The 20,413-nt window shown below is 40.6% G+C and overlaps 3 protein-coding genes and 1 pseudogene across 3 annotated transcripts; 3 read left to right on the top strand and 1 right to left on the bottom strand.

The window, feature by feature from the left end:
• Positions 1-615: 615 nt before the first annotated feature.
• On the top strand, positions 616-1,593 carry LOC102715258. The gene is made up of 2 exons (XM_006664245.3): positions 616-842; positions 1,180-1,593. Exons 1-2 carry the CDS (start codon positions 636-638, stop codon positions 1,288-1,290), a joined length of 318 nt encoding a protein of 105 aa, XP_006664308.2. The 5' UTR covers positions 616-635; the 3' UTR covers positions 1,291-1,593.
• A 90-nt stretch (positions 1,594-1,683) lies between these two features.
• On the bottom strand, positions 1,684-4,644 carry LOC102714973 (annotated as a pseudogene).
• Positions 4,645-7,507: 2,863 nt separating this feature from the next.
• Positions 7,508-12,885, top strand: LOC102717572 (glutamine--fructose-6-phosphate aminotransferase [isomerizing] 2-like). Its single transcript, XM_006663725.3, has 11 exons — positions 7,508-7,915; positions 8,440-8,612; positions 9,142-9,253; positions 9,637-9,776; positions 10,382-10,543; positions 10,843-11,170; positions 11,317-11,567; positions 11,645-11,759; positions 11,859-12,114; positions 12,194-12,362; positions 12,458-12,885. Exons 1-11 carry the CDS (start codon positions 7,669-7,671, stop codon positions 12,539-12,541), a joined length of 2,037 nt encoding a protein of 678 aa, XP_006663788.1. The 5' UTR covers positions 7,508-7,668; the 3' UTR covers positions 12,542-12,885.
• Positions 12,886-13,580: 695 nt separating this feature from the next.
• LOC102714697 (putative receptor protein kinase ZmPK1) lies at positions 13,581-16,092 on the top strand. The gene has a single exon (XM_040529355.1). It carries the CDS (start codon positions 13,581-13,583, stop codon positions 16,014-16,016), a length of 2,436 nt encoding a protein of 811 aa, XP_040385289.1. The 3' UTR covers positions 16,017-16,092.
• The last annotated feature ends 4,321 nt before the right edge of the window (positions 16,093-20,413 follow it).

Raw genomic sequence — 20,413 nt, 5'->3', positions numbered from 1 at the left:
ATGGAGAAAATTGGAGATTTGGGTCTCCAAACGTAGCACTTCACAGCTATGGACTTCCTACCATAGACTTTGTTAAAATGAGCCTCGAAACATTGGACATTTGATTTCCTGCCCCTAAATGTATTTTCTCTCCTTTTTAATATGTATACGGTACCTGAATACGCTAATTAATAAGGAGCTGCTTGGGTGCTTGTATAATCTCATATTGAGGAAAATAATATTCTAGTCATAAAAATGAGCAAAAAATAATATGAGCACAATAATATTTTGGACACGGTAGTGTATATAATATTCAATAGTATCCATGCGAGAGAGACGAAACGTTGGATAAGAGAGCTTCCAATACAACATATAGAGAGTATTTCCATACAAAATACAGGTATACACATTAAAAAATAGAGGAAATATATTTAGAGATAGGAAATCAAGCGTCTAATGTTTCGCACATTTTAACAAAGTCGATGCTATAGAGTAGAAACAAGGCCATATTTACGATCAAAATATCCAATTTTCTCAAAAATACGCAGGCCAGATTGACATCGTTCGTTGCTACCTTCCTCCCGTCTCGCTCGACGGCGGAACTCCCGGCTTCTGGCAAACCCAACCTCTCGCCGCTCCAACCGCACAGACCACAGATGGTGGCCGCGGCGTCCGTGTACCGCTGTGTGCTCAAGGCGGTGCACAAGCACATCGGAGGAGGTGACTCCAACTCCAAGAGGCACTTCCGCGAGTTCGTCGCCTCTGAGTTCTGCCGTCCCACAGGCACGGAGGGCGACGCAATAGCGAGGATGCGTCTCGCCAGGGATTACGCATGCCTCCTCACCAACGTCCACCACCACAAGGTTGCGCATACTCTTTTCCTGTTTTTTTTGCACTCCTTTGCAGGCAATATGTTCGATGAAATTGCTAGGATGTCTTATTTCCCCTTCCTATTGGCTTCCTTACATATTTTTTTTGTCCCAAATCATTGCTCTAATTAGCCTGATGAATTGAATTTCATTCAATGTGTTTTAGTATATGATCTCGCAATTGCTTCATTTCTGATCCCCACTTCCCCCAGTACATCACACCTAGTTTGCACAGACCAATAATTTAACATTGTTGCAATATTGACATGTTTCCACTAGCTTTTTATGCACTGTGCCTATACTAATTCTGTAATCATGTTTGATTATCCAGGACCTGCTCTCGTATAATATAGCAGTGGACCGATCAGATGAAATGAAGAAGATATTGAACAAATCTGCTGCCAGTGTAGGACTTCAGCTTCCAGATGTCTATCAGGCGTGATAGTTTCCTTTCTGCAAAAATGTACACCATTTTGGTACCGTCTTTTACCTATTTATTTTCCATTGAACTTTGCTTGCAAGCAGTAGCTTTGCTTCCAAGTTCCAATTTCAGTTCATCTGGAAAGTTTAGATAGTTTGTTGTAAGAAGCTCTACTATTTCCCCAATAGTAGATATATGTCCACTTCATGGTAAGCGTGCTGTAGAAACATATAATGCAGGAAAGTCTGAACAGTGGAACATGGTCTTATAGATGTAATTTCATACATTCCTATAAATTCTGTCTGAGGTGTACAGTCGTTGGCTCTCATCTCATTTCTAATGGAAGAATAGTGTCAATTCTTAAAGGTTACATCTATGAACAAATTCTCGATTTTGATGAGTAATACAGAGCTATTAGCTCACATCCCCCACATTTTTGGCATAACTTCCATCTGAGATATTAACTTTTCCAGCATCATTCTCATCGCTTTCAGCCTCAGATGCTGCATTAGCTTCTTGTGATGTTTGTGCTGAACTTGTATTTGAACTAATTATTTCCTCACCATCATCATTGCTTATTTCATTCTTGTATTCTCCAGTAGCTATTCCAGATGTTCCAGCACCTTCATTGGTTTGTTGTGCCCAAGTTGAAGAAAAAGGTGAAATCCTATTGTCTTCATTCTGGTTCCTGTCATCTGGATTATCTTCAAAGCAACCATAGTCTATGTTCTGAAGTACTGTTGGAATCTGCATACCTCCAACGAGTACTTGTTTCCCATCTCTACATCAATCTTTTCCCTTGGGCTAGTCAAATCTAGTGCAATATATGGTGTATAAAATCCAGCTTCCATTGCACCCTCACCTATCCATGAACGGAAGTTACTCTGCGATGGAGGAATCTTCGTGAAGAACACTTCTACAAAGTTTGCTGCAATGCTCTTTCGGTAGGGGTTGTCCTTCTTGTCATAATGGTATCTGAAGTTTTCGTATGTTGTCTGCAGTATTTGCAATTGGATCTTCAGTTAGACATTCATTAAACAAACATCGTGAAGTCATCAGAACTATATCAAACTCTTAGACTTTGTACTATACTCATTAAAATGCATTTAGTGAATTCTGGTAAAAGAAAACCAGTAACTTTAGCAAGTTTCTAGAATATCTAAAGAAGGAAGTAAATTCACCTGATTAGTACTGATCAGATAAAGATGAAATATTGTGAGGCCACCAACAAACCATACAACAAGGAAAGTATATATAATTAGCACAAACGAGTATGTTTCCTTGCGCAAAGCCTTCCAGACGGATCCACCATTGTCTCCACTTTCATAGTATACGTTGATCCATGAAAAGATGAAAATGAATATGCACAGGAAAGTCGATGTTGCTACGAACAGAAAGAAGTAGCGGTAGTTCCTCTGCAAGAGATAAAGAGAAAATATCATGATTTTTGATAAGATGGTAGGAAAGTGGAAACCATCCAAGTACACAACAATTTTTATTTTTTTTTTTTTTTTTGCCGGTTCGGCTGAAGAGAGCTGACCAATTGATCATGCATTTCTGTATAAGAGATTTGTGGGTTGCTGAACTATAGAATTTAGAGGATTGTTAGTTCTCGGTTAATCTGCTCCTTCATATGAAGTATAAGTTATTCCTTCACCTTATATTCACTACATTAATTGTGAAATTCTAATAGAAATATGTGCCTGATGCCTAAAAAGTGTATGTTAGGTATAGTTTAGGTCTTGCTCTGAAACTTTCGTTGTTCTGTTCTCATAGCTACCTAACCTTATATGTACATCTAGTCAAATAGAGGAACAAGTTATCAACTCATTCTTGGTGATTTTGTAACAAAAAGGAAAGCTGCCATTAAGCCTGGTGTAATTCAACTTAGATGGTTTAGGAGTTCTGTAAGCTAAAAGTAAAGTTACAATATCTCATTCAAGTCAACAAGCTCTATAGTTTTAGAGCAATTTTACAGTCAAATAAAAAGTAACAAAAAATACCTCGAGGTACCAAATCGTTTCTGATCGTTGGATCTAAGAGCACACATCATACTCAGCTAGATCCAATGGTGAAAAATGATTTGGTTCCTCAAGGTACCGGTACCTCAAGATATTTTTTATTGGACCAGAGCAAACCTCATAGTTTTATGAATGACTTATAAATAGTCAAATGCTTTAGATGACTGAAGGGAATTCGGCTGCCTATCAACCGTTGGCAGGGAACTACTTTATCAGCACATACCAGCGTCTTATTGAAACTTGAAAGTAAGTCATTCATTCCATAAAGCTATCTTTAATAGAAATTCATTGCATATAGCTTGGTTATGCTCTACCAGATGACTAATAAAAGTATCAGGACTGGACATTGCATTACATGCTGAGACTAAACTAATTACTGCATGGTCGAATGTTTACTTACAAGTCCAATGCACTGGCCGACCCATGGGCAGTGGTGATCAAACTTTTCAACACAGTTGTTGCAGGTGGAGCAATGTGAGGATCTTGGCGGGCGGTACCTTTGGCAGGTTTCACAGAACTTCACCTTCACCGTGAAGCCATTGACAGTGACATCCTTTGCACGATGGAACCTCATCCTTGGAGTTCTCCCGCTGCTCCACTCCATTGATGGTGTGGTTGAGCCAAGAAATCCATCTGCTTCAGGTGGTGCTCTTTGTTCCTGGGCACTATCCCTGGGTCCCTGGCTGATGTCATGAAGAGGAAGAAGAGGTCCTGCATTTGAGGTGAAATTGGTATAGTGGAAATGACAATGAACTGTGCAGCTCGATGCATGTGTTGTTGAGAGCGGTGAATTGTGGACTGCATCTGGTAGCAGAAGATGATGGTTGGGCCGAGGATGAGGAATATGGAGAGCAGAAGGGAGGCTGCATCGGGGCCGAAGATAAGGCGTCCACCGCACAAGAATATCTGCAAAAAACGAAGGAAAATCAGTCGAAACAACTTAACCAGAAGGATGATGATCCAATGAACTGTTCAGCACCTCTAAAATTTGCAAGCTTTTTTCTATCTTTAAATTTTTGTTACTTTATTTATGTACCTGAAAGAAGCTGAAAACTCCTTTTTCCCTATACATCCCCCACCCTCCCCCTTCTGTACAACTTGTAACACCACCCCATTTTATTGAAATGGAAACAAGGTAGAGCCTCTTCTACCTTCTTATTCAAAAAAAAATCAGTCGACATGTCTCTTATGAAATTGAAGAAGTCTCATGTCTGTTGAAGGGTGAATCCATGGAGCAAGAAAGATAGAAGAGGTACGTAATACGTACGTTATTTCCCTTCCAGACTTGGTAGAGCCTCTTGGGCTTGGGCTTGGGCTGCAGCTGCGGTGGTTCCTGCGACGACGCCATGATCATGATTCATGGCATCATGTCCTCCTGCTCCTGGCTGCTACTCTCATGGAGGCTGGGATGAGGTGGTGAGCAAAAAAAATGTCTTGTCTGGCTGCATATGCCAGTATATATATGCGTGTGGCATAGGTGAGATCGATGCCCAGTTCTCGTTTTTGATAACAAATGCGTTGTTGTTGCCGTCGGCAGGAGCGTACTTGTCTTGTGTTGGAGGCGGGCGTTAGAGATGGAGGGAGAACAGGCCAAAAGGTTAGGAGCAGCTAGCATAGACAAATGTTAGAATTGATATGTGTGGACAGATATATATAGTAAGAGCTGAGGACTGGACAGATATATGTTCAGTGTACACTTTGCATCTCTCTCGCAAAATGTTCTTCCATGATGATATTTGTGACTGTTGTAAAATGTGCTCAAAGTCTGTCTGCTGCTTCGGGTGGTACAACTACTCCCCATCCCATCGCAGATTTAGAGGGCTATTATTGTTTTTTTTTATTATGAGCCTAGAAAACCTAGGTTATTTGGGCTTCTGGGCTGTCGTGGATGCACAAACGGACCAAACATTCTTCTCTTCTGCTGGGCTGCCAAATGTCATGTATATATCACTTTTTTGTTTGTCAAAAAAATTTAAATTACAAAATACTACTAATCAACTAATTAACAAAGTGCTAAAATATTCTTTTTAATTAATGGTTTAGATTAATTCTACACCGGTAGAGAGCATAGGAAATCGACCTATTGTGCTCATATATGTGTGTGTTTTACAACTCGTAGTATGCTAGTGTTGAGAAAAAAACTTCCATTATACTGTATAAGATGATTTGGCTCTTTCCTATTCATAAGATACTAATTAATCTGAAAACTTATATAAAATATATTTATTGATCTGTAAATAAATTTAGTAATTTAGTTATGATCAAAACATACCAACGAAGACAGTGATACGTGAATTGAGCATGTGAATATTCTTGATTAAACATATAACCTCGTCATGTGCAACTTATCTTGGTGACTTGGTCATTAGTACACAGGAAGGAAGGAGAGTGGAGAGAAAAGGACCAGAAACATGGAGCAGTTGTTTCTTTCGTGGAAACTGGACAGTGATGTAGAGGGAGAGAGGAGAAAGAAGACCAGCTAGCTGCTCTTAGCTGACCGGATTGAGAGATTGCCATGCAATTTCTACTTCTAGTTTGACACTTTGACTTTGGCCTGGTTTCTCCAACTTGACGTGGCCGGCCGGCTTTCATTCACGATTACTATGTATAAATATATATTCTTTAATTACCATGGCTTAAGTATTTACGTACAGTACATCATTACCTATCATTACCTAGGCTGTGTTCGTCCCCTTCTTCCCTAACCCATATTCCATCCTTTTCACACGCACGCTTTTTAAATAGCTAAATGGTGAATTTTTTAAAAGTTTCTATAGTAAAGTTGTTTTAAAAATCATATTAATCTATTTTAAATAATTAATAATTAATTAATTATAGACTAACCTATTACTTTGTTTTTCGTGTTGATACTAACGCCCCTTGACAGTTGGTTTCACAAATCACTGATTTTTATTTATTAATATTATATTTAATTTAAATTACTTTTAATATAGAACCATCACAAATTGATAAAATAAATAAATCAATACATCTGTTATTACATGACGTTTGTAATATAAAAAATAAATATAGTACGGTAACATACTATTATATGATAAATTATAAACTGGTCCGATTCTATAAAATCGTCACGGGCTTCACCAATTCACCAAAGAAAAAAACCTCCCGGTTGACCAGTTTCTTACTGTTTCAATTGCAATAATAATTTTTGAGCTGAACTGAGTCACCAAGATTGTTAATTGTGGTTTTTCTGATTCAATCAATCAATCAGTCTCGAATTTTACTATGGTACTAGTACCCATGAGGCAAGAGAGAAATTTTTTCTGTTAAATAAATCTTTCTAATACTATCTCAAAAACTTCATTTTTCCCGTCTCACTCATATCAATAGACAACCAAAGACATAAATATATTTCATTTTTCTTAAACCCTAGTGTATTAATCATTTTCTTAAACTCCAACAAATTTGTCGCACCCTTTTTCAAACTCCAATACAATAATTAATTTAAAAATAAAGTCTGTTTGACAAAGATATAGTTAAAAATGGAGTCTTTCTGTTACGAAAGGAGTATTTATTTTTCAAAATAAACCATCATGGTTTTAACATAGCAGTATTTTAGCCATGTATGTCCCGCCGACTTGACTAACCTTTGCTACGTTATTTCAGTTGGCATGTGCAAATTTTGAAAACATGTTTTGGGAGTTTTTCTAAAGATAAATTTTAAAATTGTACATTTTATTAAAGAAAGTCTCGCTACATTAGACAAATGTTGTACAAATATATACGAACATATGTATCATAGGAATACGACAGCGAGTGATGAGTGACAACAACAACAACGTGTAAATGTAAGATATACTCTCTCCATCAAATAAATGTTTAATGCTGTTAACTTTTTTATACACATTTAACTATTCGTCTTATTTAATTTTTTTTAAATATGTAAATCTATATATGTGCATAAAAGTATATTTAACCATAAATAAAATGATATAAAAATAATTAATAGTTATATAAATATTTTGAACAAGATGAATAGTTATAGAAAAATCAACGGTGAATATTTTTTCTGTTTAGAGACGCTGATAGATAGGAGTATCCAACTATGTTTATCGCATGACACGATGGTGTCATAAATAGCGGTACGCTATAGCATCCGTCCGATCCAAATCCTGCGGCTACTGCCACAGGCCAGTCAATGGTAAACCAACAACTTGTATTCCATCGCTATATAAAAAAAAGAGAAAATTTGGATTTGGAGTCGAGAATACGAGACGCGGTCTTGCCCCTTCTCTTCTTCCGGCCGGCGACTCTCCCGCCGCCGCCGCCTCGTCGTAACCGCGTCCTCTTCTCTCGCGCGCTTCCTCTCTCCGAACCCAGAGCCCTCGCAAAGCTTCTAGAATCCCCGCGCGGCAGGATGTGCGGGATCTTCGCCTACCTCAACTACAATGTGTCGCGGGAGCGCCGCTACATCCTCGAGGTCCTCTTCAATGGCCTCCGCCGCCTCGAGTACCGCGGCTACGACTCCTCCGGCATCGCCCTAGATGCTGACGTTACATCGGCCTGTGGCTCTTCTGCGGCGGCGCCGGCGTACGCCGGGGCTGCCCCGCTGGTGTTCCGCCAGGAGGGCAAGATCGAGAACCTCGTGCGATCCGTCTACTCCGGTGAGTGCTCTTCGGTCCTGAGTCCTGACTGTGCTGTAACTCAATTGAATTTTGGGTTCTTATGACGGTTTCTGGTGGAAAGGCACGGTTTTTATGTGTTCTGTGGTTTGGCCTGCTGTCTCACTTGGTAAAAAGCTTGGATTTTGACCGGGATTGATATCACATTTTGGGGAATATGTTCATGTCGTGTAGCGGTTTTGGAGTTGGTGATCCTTGGGAGGGAAATTCTTTACTCACAGTTTTCCTTTTTGAGATTGGCATAGCTTTACTCCCAAAATTCTGGATCTCCTCGAAAAAAGGCAGTAGAATTTGATCCATTCGGATCAAGTCTAAATCTTTGGGTTTTATGCTATTTACCTGCAGTTTATGTAATTTAGCACGAGAAGAGTTGAAGTTCCTTGCTGATTCATAGTGTATGCAAGTTCCTGCTACAATTCTGTTACTCTTGTGGTACACGCGTCTTTAATTTAAGCACAGAAGCTAAAACTTACTCCCGTTATGTTGGAAATTTGTCTACTTTTCAGAGGTTGATGAGAAGGATGTGAACCTGGACACTGCCTTCAATGTGCATGCTGGAATTGCCCACACCAGATGGGCCACGCACGGTGTGCCTGCCCCAAGGAACAGCCACCCCCAATCTTCTGGCGCAGGCGATGAGTTCTTGGTCGTCCACAATGGCATCATCACAAACTATGAGGTTTTTATTTTACTTTGTTCTTCTCATAAAATTCTTGTATATTATTTTTCCCACATTATCTTTACAGCTGGGGAGTGCACATGCGTTGTTGCAACTATGTGGTGGATTTATGCTAGTGGCCAACATGGTTCTCCACATGGGCTGTCTCCAATCTCCTTCTCCGCGTCACTATTTTTTATTAAAAAAGAATCTGCTTCTTCAAGGTTCATATGCTTCTAATTGAAAATAGAAGTAGATTATCTAGCAACTAGGATATCAGTAAGTCCTATCTCATTTTGCTAGATTTTTTTTGCCATAATGCAAAAAAAATCTTATCTTATAGAAGTGGCAAATGACAATATACTGAATTCACATTTTGAAAGATAATAAGTTTAATAGACATTTATGAATCAGCGAACCATGTAAAACTTGAATTCATGTATCATGTGCAACCCCATGTTACCATCTCAAATTAATATGGCATCATATGATAACCATGTAATCAGGGAAATTTCTATGATAACTTTGTTTTTCTGTTGTATCTGCCCAGGTTCTGAAAGAGACACTAATTCGGCATGGGTTTACCTTTGAGTCTGATACCGATACAGAAGTCATCCCTAAGTTAGCAAAGTTTGTTTTTGATAAGGCCCATGATGAAGAAGGTATACATATTCTTTAAGATGTTATATTATTGTCATAAAACAACTAATAACAGAAAAGTTGTACTATACTGCCTGATCTTTTCATGAACCTTTTGTTTTCTGGTTATATTACTATTTCTTTGGCAGGCATTATCCTATGGTCTATGTTGAAATAAATGAAAACTATTTTTTCCACCTAAGAACTAGGATGACGTAATAATTATCTGTTATGCTTTTCGCACTCAGAACTTTCTATTATGGTAATATAATACATTACTCTTAACAGTGGAGGATAGTTCCTACTGATAGTGGAATTACAAAATGGAAAATTGTTAACCAGATTCTAGAGATGTTTGTCATACTGTAATTGTTCTAGTTAAGGCAACTTTTAATTATTTTCTCAGGTGATGTCACATTTAGCCAAGTTGTTATGGAAGTCATGAGGCAGCTTGAAGGAGCCTACGCACTTATCTTTAAAAGCCCACACTACCCCAATGAACTGATTGCATGTAAACGAGGCAGCACATTGATACTTGGTGTTAATGTAAGTGCATCCTTATTTGTTTCAGACCATTGAATAAGTTCTAATTGAGCATAGTAAAACAGTGAATTTATTATATGCGAGAGTTATATACATTATACTTTTGACCTACATCTTTTGCTGTTCAAGCCTTTCTGTTATTTAGTGTCTCGGCACTAAATAACATTCTTATTACCATCTGCCTCAAACTTTTATCAGGGAAAAGCAGCAGAATAGAAAACATAAAGTGCATCTTTCTTACAACTACAGGCTTGTCAATAGGCTTTATAGGGTACAAGTACCATTTTTACCATGTTGTTTTCTTTTGGAAGGGAACTTGTGATAAGGTCAACACTCAAATACTCAACGTTACTAGGAACTACTGGGTCTAGTTAACTACCACATGTTTTTTGCCATGCAATGCAAACTTGATGAACTATGCAGTAATTTGCTTGAAGATTACACAACTCTGTATATCGAAGTTAGTTTGATTAAGTTGCCTTTTGTGTAATCTTTTTGGCACAATCATATGGCTACCATGATTCCACTAAAGTTGAGTTGGAACACTTTATGTCATTTTATTACTTTTTTTTATCAAAGTCATTTGTTACTGTTGTCTCTGCTTTCAGGAATTAAGTGATCATAACAGTGGGAAACCATTTCATGATGTCAAAACTCTGACAGCAAATGGGAAACCCAAAGAACTATTCTTCTCCAGTGATTTATGTGCTATTGTAGAGCATACCAAGAACTATTTGGTTATTGAAGATAATGAAATTGTTCATATTAAGGTATGGTTCAGCTTTGTCTGTTACTTCACCTGCATTTCCTGTTCCATTCTGCTTTTATTTTTACAATCAGAGATCTAATGGGGGTAATATCTCTTTTCTAGACCTAAAGTTATTTAATTATCATCAGTACCATCCTTTCCTGCTCATTTGACAATTGTACTTTTTTCATGTCACTACCTTTTTCGTTTACTCCAAATAATATGGAGACATGCTATGTCGAGCAGTTATCCTGTTTCTTCGACTGTCCTTGGTCTTACACTTGATGCCTATTGCAAGTTCTAACAATTTGGCCATTGCAGGATGGCAGTGTGTCTATCCTTAAGTTTGGCCATGACAAAGAAAAGCCAGCATCTGTACAAAGAGCATTGTCTGTCCTTGAGATGGAAGTTGAGCAAATAAAGAAAGGAAGTTATGACCACTTCATGCAGAAGGAAATCCATGAACAGCCACATTCATTAACAACAACTATGAGGGGTAGATTGAAGGATAGTGGAGTTCTTTTAGGAGGATTAAAGGAAAAGGAGTACCTCAAAACTATTAGGCGCAGTAGAAGGGTAGTTTTCATTGGCTGTGGTACAAGCTACAATGCAGCCTTAGCTGCAAGACCTATTGTGGAGGAACTAACCGGTATGTTAACTCGATTAATTCAACTTCATCTCCTTAATGCTTACGTAGAAATTGTGGACATCATCATTCGTGAGACAGTGATAATATGTATTTTGCTACCTGTCTTTTAACATAAGTCTGTATTCCTTGCATTATTTGGACAATAGGTATTCCTGTGACTATGGAGGTTGCAAGTGACTTGCTGGACAGACAAGGTCCTATTTACAGAGAAGACACTGCAGTTTTCGTTAGCCAGTCAGGGGAGACAGCAGATACCCTCCTTGCTCTTGATTATGCACTAGAAAATGGAGCACTTTGTGTTGGCATAACAAACACAGTAGGAAGCACATTGTCAAGAAGAACACATTGCGGAGTTCACATCAATGCTGGTTGTGAGATCGGTGTTGCTAGTACGAAGGTATATTTCTGTATATTCTCATGTTACAACCCCTTATTTGGTCATCTTGATTCCTAACAGTATCTCCTATCTTGCAGGCATATACAAGTCAAATAGTAGTGATGGTGATGTTGGCCTTGGCTGTTGGATCTGATCAAATATCCACCCAAGCTAGACGTCAAACAATCATCAGTGGTCTTTCCAGTCTTCCAAGTATGTTGCGTTGGATCAGCATTCAGCTGTGCATTATATAGTCTAGTAAATAGTAGATTTAGAATGACATTTTCTAAATGTGTCTGCTTTACTACACAGGCAACGTCAGTGAAGTTCTAAAACTTGATTCTGAGATGAAGGAACTTGCCTCTTCCTTGATCGATTCAGAGTCACTCCTCATGTTTGGCAGAGGTTATAACTATGCCACTGCCTTAGAGGGTGCTCTGAAAGTTAAGGAGGTTGCACTGATGCACAGTGAAGGCATGCTTGCTGGTGAAATGAAGCATGGACCACTTGCACTAGTGGATGAAAACCTTCCTATCATTGTGATCGCAACACGTGATGCGTGCTTCAGGTAAGCGCTTAGGACAGGGCAGGGCATGTTCATTTTCCATTTCTCAAGAAGCTTCTCTGAACTATTTCACCTCTTGCAGCAAGCAACAGTCAGTGATTCAGCAGCTCCTTTCTCGCAAGGGGCGCCTGATAGTGATGTGCTCGAAGGGAGACACATCTGCAGTTTGTCCTAGTGGATCTTGCAGGGTTATTGAAGTTCCAGAGGTTGCTGACTGTCTCCAGCCAGTTATTAACATAATTCCACTACAGGTTTGACCATGCTATGAACTGTTCAGTTTCATCAAATTTGCGGTGCTTCATTTTTATGGCAATTTATTTATTGAGTGTGTTGTTTGTGGCTGCAGTTGCTCGCATACCATCTCACAGTTCTTCGAGGGTTTGATGTTGATCAACCGAGGAATCTGGCAAAGAGCGTGACTACTCAATGAGTAGGGGTATTGTCAGATAGTTCAGACGTATCAGATCCTATAGAGATCAAGTTGTGTAACTATTGTTCCAATGTTATTGCTTATAGCCATTTCGCAGTTATGTAATTATTTTTAGATAACTGATATTCTTGAGGTGGCTAGCAATGCAGTATCGTTGATAACCCTCACCTCACATTTTTCATGTGTATTTGTCTTGACTGATGATGCATTGACTCACTGAAATGTGTGAGGTGTCCCAAGCCTGGAACTACATGGAACTTCTCCGCTGGCTGACGGCCGAGAAATGCTCTTCCTCAAGAAACCTCTTTTTTTATCATGCATTACAAAACAGTGGATGACTTGTTTACAAAGCCAGCGGTACAGATCATCAAACTAAGGATTGACTGAAAGCTCATTTTTTTTGAAATTTAACTGACAAGACTACCAAACCTTTTCTTAGTGGCTGCTCAGCTCATCCAGCATTGGACACTGCACAACTGCTAGTATGATATAAACATCTTTGCTAACCAATCCTGGTCCAGATTAGTGGTGTGGAACTGTGAACTAAGAAGCATCGGCTTTCTTTAAGCTGAAGCTTAGATATATTTGCAAACGAAAAATAATTTATAAATAAAATTTTTATATACGTATTCTTAGCTATCTAATAAAGATTGAAAAATAAACTACAATAAAAATCTTATAATTAATTTTAAATTCAAGGCTGAAATTTTAAATTTAGGCCAAGCATACGAACAAGCAGAAAGACATAGAATTTCGTAGTTCAGAGATGCACAAACTCCATGGGCCGCAACGTGCATCGGCACCTCGTCATGCATATACAATGCTCAGATCTAAGTCAAATCGCTTTCACTAATGCTAGTTTATTACCATGCTTACAGCTAATGAATTCCATCTTGTCTTAGTTTATTTATGAATTATGACAGCCACTGGTGCCCGAAAATGGAACCAACACAGCTCTGACTTGACTAGCTTGTGTCAAATTAACAGTCCAAATCAACATCCTAACCTCAGTCTAAATCAACATCCTCATCGATGTGCCATGACCTCTCGCCTTGTAACCTTCCTGCTGTTTGTGGTCACGCTTCCATGTCCATGGCGCGTCCACGTGGCGCGTGACTGGCTCGCCCGGGGCGCCTCGATCGCCGTCGAGGACCACGCCGACGACGTCCTCCGCTCGCCGGACGGCACGTTCGCCGCGGGCTTCTACAATGCGTCGCCCACCGTCTTCACCTTCTCCGTCTGGTTCGCGCGCGCCGCCGACCGCGCCGTCGTCTGGACCGCGGCGAGGGCGCGCCCCGTGCACAGCAGTGGCGCGCGCGTCACGCTCGACGCGCGCCGCTGCGCGCTCGTCCTCACCGACTACGGCGGCGAGGTGGTCTGGAACTCCACCGCCGGCATCGGCCGGACGACGGCCTCGCGCGCCAGGCTCCGCGACTCCGGCTACCTGGTGCTCGAGGACACCGCTGGCAACGCGCTGTGGCAGAGCTTCGACTACCCCACCGACACGCTGCTCCCGACGCAGCGGCTGACGGCGGCGACGCGGCTGGTGTCGCGCGACCGGCTGCTCTCCGCCGGCTACTACCGGCTGGGGTTCAGTGACTACGCCATGCTCTCCCTCTTCTACGACAACAGCAACTTCTCCAGCATCTACTGGCCCAACCCTTACTTCACCTACTGGCAGAACAACCGCAAGATCTACAACTTCTCGCGCGAGGCCGCCATGGACGCGCTCGGCCAGTTCCTCTCCAGCGACGGCACCAACTTCGAGGCCGCCGACCTCGGCGCCGCCGGCGTCAGGAGGCGGCTGACGCTGGACACGGACGGCAACCTCAGGGTGTACAGCTTGGACGAGGCCACCGGGACGTGGTCGGTGTCGTGGATGGCGTTCGGCAACCCGTGCAACATCCACGGCGTGTGCGGCGCCAACGCCGTCTGCCTCTACTCGCCGGCGCCGGTCTGCGTCTGCGCGCCGGGGCACGAGCGCGTCGACGCAAGCGACTGGAGCAGAGGCTGCCGGCCGACGTTCCGGCTCGAGTGCGGCCGGCCGACGAAGCTGGTGGCGCTGCCGCACAGCGACTTCTGGGGCTACGACCTCAACGACGGCGAGATCATGCCGCTCCACGACTGCGCCAAGAAGTGCCTCGAGAACTGCGCGTGCGTGGTGTTCCAGTACAAGGAGCACATGGAGTGCTACCTCAAGAGCGTCCTCTTCAACGGCAAGACGTTCCCCGGCTTGCCGGGGACGGTGTACATCAAGGTCCCGGCCGACTTCCACGTGCCGGAGTTCCACGTGCATCAATGGCAGCACGACGGCGACGGCCTCGCCACCCAAGAACACATCGCCGGTTGCACCCCCGCCGGCGACAACGACAGCGACAGTAAGGTTCAACTCAACGTCTCCGCTTCACTGTCAGCTCGTGACGCCGGTAAGGCGGTGTGGCCATACCTGTACGGGTTCTTGTCGGCACTGCTCGTCGTCGAGGCCATCGTCATCAGCCTCGGCTGCTGGCTCTTCTCAAGCAAAGGACTTTTCCGGCAATCTCGCGTCTACGCCGTCGAAGAAGGCTACAAGCTGATCACCAGCCATTTCCAGAGGTACACCTACGCGGAGATCAGGAAGGCCACCGGGAACTTCACCGACGTGATCGGCCGCGGCGGCTCCGGCGTCGTGTACAAGGGCGTCCTCGGCGACGACGAGAGGGTGGTGGCCGTGAAGGTGCTCAAGAACGTGAGCCGGCAGAGCGAGGAGGAGTTCCAAGCAGAGCTGAGTGTCATCGGAAGGATCTACCACATGAACCTCGTCAGGATGTGGGGTTGTTGCTCTCGAGGCAAGCACAGGATTCTTGTCTCTGAATTCATAGAGAACGGATCACTTGCACAGAAGTTGTTTCACAGGGTTGGATCTGATGATGATCATGATGTTCTTGATTGGAATCAGAGGTTCAGGATTGCTCTGGGTGTGGCCAAAGGGCTGGCTTACCTTCACAATGAGTGTTCAGAATGGATTGTTCATTGTGACATGAAGCCTGAGAACATATTGCTGGACCATGATTTGGAGCCCAAGATTACAGATTTTGGACTGTCCAAGCTGTTGAACAGAGATGGATCGGATGCAGCCTTGACACGGATCAGAGGGACACGAGGGTACATGGCTCCGGAGTGGGTATCCAACCTACCGGTCACGGAGAAGGTCGATGAGCTGGTGAAGGGGGTTAGGGTTTCGGAATGGGTGATCCAAGGGATCAAGGTTTGCGAGATGGATATCAGGATGGTTGTTAGGGTGACATGTGAGAAGATGGAATCCAACGAGAGAGGATGTACGGATGATCTTGTGGACTATCGATTGAAGGGTGATTTCAACCATGTGCAAGTGAAGATGATGCTTAAGACTGCTGTTTCATGCTTGGAGGAAGATAGGAGCAAGCGGCCAAACATGAACTCTGTTGTGCAAGCACTTATCTCGGTTGAAGATTAAGGCTATGCCTGTATGTCACCTGATGCATTGTCAATATGTATTTGTTGATTGTTATGTGTGATAACTAGTTTTAACCTTAGACCCATTTCAAGAAACATTAGGAGTTTGTATTGGCTAGTAGTACTCTATAGCCACTTTAAGAGCTTCTTTGGAACATAGGAATTTTGGGGGAATTTTGAAGGATTAGATTCCTATAGGAAAAATTTGTACATTGCCTTTTGGAACAAAGTAATGCCTCGATCTTCTATTAATTCCTTATGAATGCCTCAAAACATAGAAAGTTTGGAAGATTTTCAATATGAGGTCCAACCTCTTGGATAAAAATATGTCTATCTCTCTTCTAATTCCTGCGTGTTTACTAAACTCAATCCAAATGGTTATTCACATGGTTTTTTTGTATTTCTCCAATCTATAGGATTTGGATTGATAGAACACTTCAATCCTACATTTTTCCTATTCCCGTGTTTTGAGAATCATGCATTCAAAAGGAGTCCTTAGTTTCCATAACCTAGGTTGTACTTTTGGATAATGATGTTTTACGGATTTCCTAAGCATTACATGATTAAAAACCCTTGCATAAACGATAATTTTGTCTAACCTTTGCATTTGTGCCTAGCTTCTTGGGGAGCATGTCTAGGTGGGAGTGTGGCGTGGTGTGGTGGGTTGTGAGTTTAGTGGATGCAAATACAACATAAATAGTGCCACACTATATATGTAAGATTATATGGAATGGGGTATTCAAATTTGGATAGAGATATAGACAACAAAAGAAGTCTTTCCCAGGTAAGGAAGAACATTGTAATCCAACTTAGGGATGATAGGGTCTTATCCACCCGTTCTATGATTGGTATCTCTAAGTTATACTTGGAGAAAGGGTTACCTTCTATGGATTTACGGCCTTTCCAGAGGGGAGAGTATCGAATAACAAGGCATCCAATCCATACTAGAGTCTACATTCAAAAAGAAATCCACAACTAGCCAACGATTACACATTGCTGCCTACTCCACCGAGATTAGATTGATAGCTGATTTAATAGCTTGCATGTTTTGTCGCAATGTACTTGGTGTGATACACCTTATCAATACATATAAATAGGAGTGGAGATATTACTCAAGATGGGACTATTAGGAATAATTAATTATATTTTCTTGATGTGCAAATATTGTAGTGGGACCCTGATACTATATCGATTAGCATATATGCACATTTTATATTTTAAAGCATAACTCTCTCTACAAAGTCATCAATTCTTTGCAGACATAGGGGGTGATTGTTTGGCTTATTCAGGGAAAATACCAAATGACATATTTACAATTGAAAAATATTTTATTACATAAAAAATTTATATATGTCTTCTTAGCGATCTAAGAGCCAAGGTGGGAAAATAAACTACAATGAAAAAAATCCCAAAATCTACTGTAAAATTAATGTTAAAAATTTAAATTTTGGTTTATAAGAATAACCAGAAGTAAAAAAATAGGGCTGATAATAACTTGGAAATAAATATGGAGGAACATTGAGACTGTTCAACCAGTGGCGTAGCCAGGAATTTTTCCTTAGGTAGTCCTGCCACACAAGTTGGTATCACATACAAAACAGAGGACTCTAAAGGTTAGGCAGTGACCGACGGATGGCCCGCATCCTTAGGTAGCCACGGAGCTAGAGTAAAACAAAGGGTGTCTGACTTACTTTTCCTATAGTTGTATATATTTCTAACCAAAATGTACTAAATAAATAGGTATCCGTCGACTATAAATATTACTTATTCAAATAATGACAATATAAAAAGTGCATAATTTTCAACATGCACGAAGACTGAAGAAATTCGCGGATGCAACAATTCTGTTTGTTTAATTAATATATAGAATTGCAATTTGCTAGATGTTGGAATAAATATATATGTGTATTTGCTAAGAAATAAACAAAGGAAAGGAACACTATAAGCATTTACAGGAAAATGAGTCATGGTCACCTAATAAATTCAGAAAATATGGTTTGTCTAAACTCTTGGCTTTTTGATTCAAACATGGCTTAGCGATTAGTGAAATATACTATAATTTATAATAATTAATCGATTAGTAAAATCCGGGGGTGGTCACGGGCCCACCCGGACCACCCCCTGGCTACACCACTGTGTTCAACAAGTCTACATTGACATGTCCAGTGCTAGTGAGGAGGAAATGAAGCCTCCTCGTGATGAATATGCAAAGAATGTGTAATGTGCTTAGGGCCGTGGATGGCACGGCATGGGAATGAGCATGTGTGCACACATGTAGAAGGTTAGTCTAGCCACTACTTTCAGTTTAATTTTGTGTATTTATAGTTGAATCAAATTCAAAAAGATGTGGATTTTTAGAGCACCAAAAACTCTTATGTTCTTAGTTTTCTTTGTTTTTCTTGTGCATTTCCTATCGAAAATTCGATCGCTCGCTAACACTATCGAGACAGTAGTCAATCCAAGTTACTTTAGATCCTTATTGTTTATATTCAAAACATCTTGGGTAGTCAACACCTTCTATTGAAGATGTTATGTTTACTGCTTTGAGAGGGTACTAGGAATGAGACGTCTGGTGGGTGGGGTACTAGAAGCACCCCAGATGCTACTTAGCAGTGTTGGAGTTTAATTTACACTTACTCTTAGCCTATTAGGATCACCTTTTAGCTTTCTAGAAATTTACTGATCTACTGAGCTTATTGTGAAGTCGTTGAAGCCAATTGATTGCTCTGTTTCTTGCTTCTTTTCTTGTTTCTATGTAGATGAAATAGGGTGATGAGTTCACAACTTGATCTACTAGAGGTCATTGGTGTTCACTGTTGAGGTAACGAAGTTCTTCTTCATCCATGATAGTTATAGGGATAGTGCTACGAACCTCTTCCAGTGCTGATATCAATTGGGCCCTCTTTAGGTTTTTGGAAAAATTAGCTTAGGATTGGTTGTCACCTCTCCTTAATGCCCTCTCTCTTTTGTTTATTTACATTGGTGGGGCTCAACAGCTTATCCCAATTAGAATCTAAGTTGTTACCACCCATCATGGAAATGTATAATAATCTCTAGTTTGTTTCTTACTTTTTCTGTTAAAAAGATAATGGTGAAATTATCTACTCCCTTAATTATATCGGTAGAGGGCCAGTAAAAAAACCAACATGATGGACCGTATACCCTAATTGTATATGTAGTTTTAATATTAATAAATGACTATAAATCCTTGTTATGTATAGCAGTAGAGTAACAAATGAGAAATAATCCAAATAGCATAGTATACATTTATATTAAATGAGAATATATCCAAGTAGTCCATCAGTAGTTTTAATAAATGAACATGTCTTCAAGATATGCCAAAGGGATATCACGAGTTCAGACATTGACATTTAATACCTTGACATGGTGCATATTTCAAAATACTTGAACAATTAATAAAAAGAGACCGCGCTAGACTTGACATGACCACTATATATAGAAATCTTGTGGTGCATACTATCCTACACAAACATTGATCAACAAACATCTAAGTATAAACATTGACTACATGAAGATGGCTATTGCTAGAGTTATAGGAGTGTTTTGCATCCTAGTGATTATATCCATCTCTTCTCCTAGCAGTTTACAAGCTGAAGGTTGTGAGAGGGAAAAAGATATTGTGATGAACAAGGATGGATGCTATCACAACATAGAAAAACGTTTGGGTGACCAATTCCCAAAGAGACATTCACATTGTTGCCAAACGGTGCGGAGTGCAGATGTCAATTGTATCTGTAACAAGTTTACAGAAACAGATAAGACTAAAATTGCTTTGTCAAAGTGGGTTAATGTTGCAAGAGTATGCGACAATCCATTGCACCGAGGGACTAATTGTGCAGGTCAGTTATTACTATTTTGTACTGTATCTATTTAAGTTTTAAACTTTTGATATAGTTTCCCCTTTGTTTATGTTGTGCAATAAATAAGAGATTTTTCTTCCTTTGCAGGTTACCGTGTTCCGCTGCGGAAGAAATTATGAGTAATCACTTGGAACTGAAGTATGTGATGCAAGCTTGATCAATGCAGTTGTTGAGAAATTAAAAAAATAGAGTTTTTGCACCTTCATAATTTATCTTGTAAATTTCATTGGTGCAAATAATAATAGAAAAGAGATATATTCACATAATCTATTTATCTTCAGCTGGTTAAATGCACGACTTCCGTTGCCTCGTTGGTGACATTCTCTGTGGCAAAATGGCGCTTTAGTTGTACCAAGATTAAAGACAATATTGCACGCATAACCTTATTAAGTAATTACTACGGTACATATTGATCTTTTGTTTTGAAATTTGTAGAATTTTCGCTCCATGTGTGAACTTTGTAGTTTTACCAAGAAAACGGCTGAGATGATCTGGATTTGCAAAACTTCAATAGATA

This window comes from Oryza brachyantha, chromosome 12, assembly GCF_000231095.2.
Source record: "Oryza brachyantha chromosome 12, ObraRS2, whole genome shotgun sequence".
Taxonomy (NCBI): Eukaryota; Viridiplantae; Streptophyta; class Magnoliopsida; order Poales; family Poaceae; genus Oryza; species Oryza brachyantha.
Note: the sequence above shows the minus strand (reverse complement) of the source record. Positions and strands in the feature narration are given on the sequence as shown.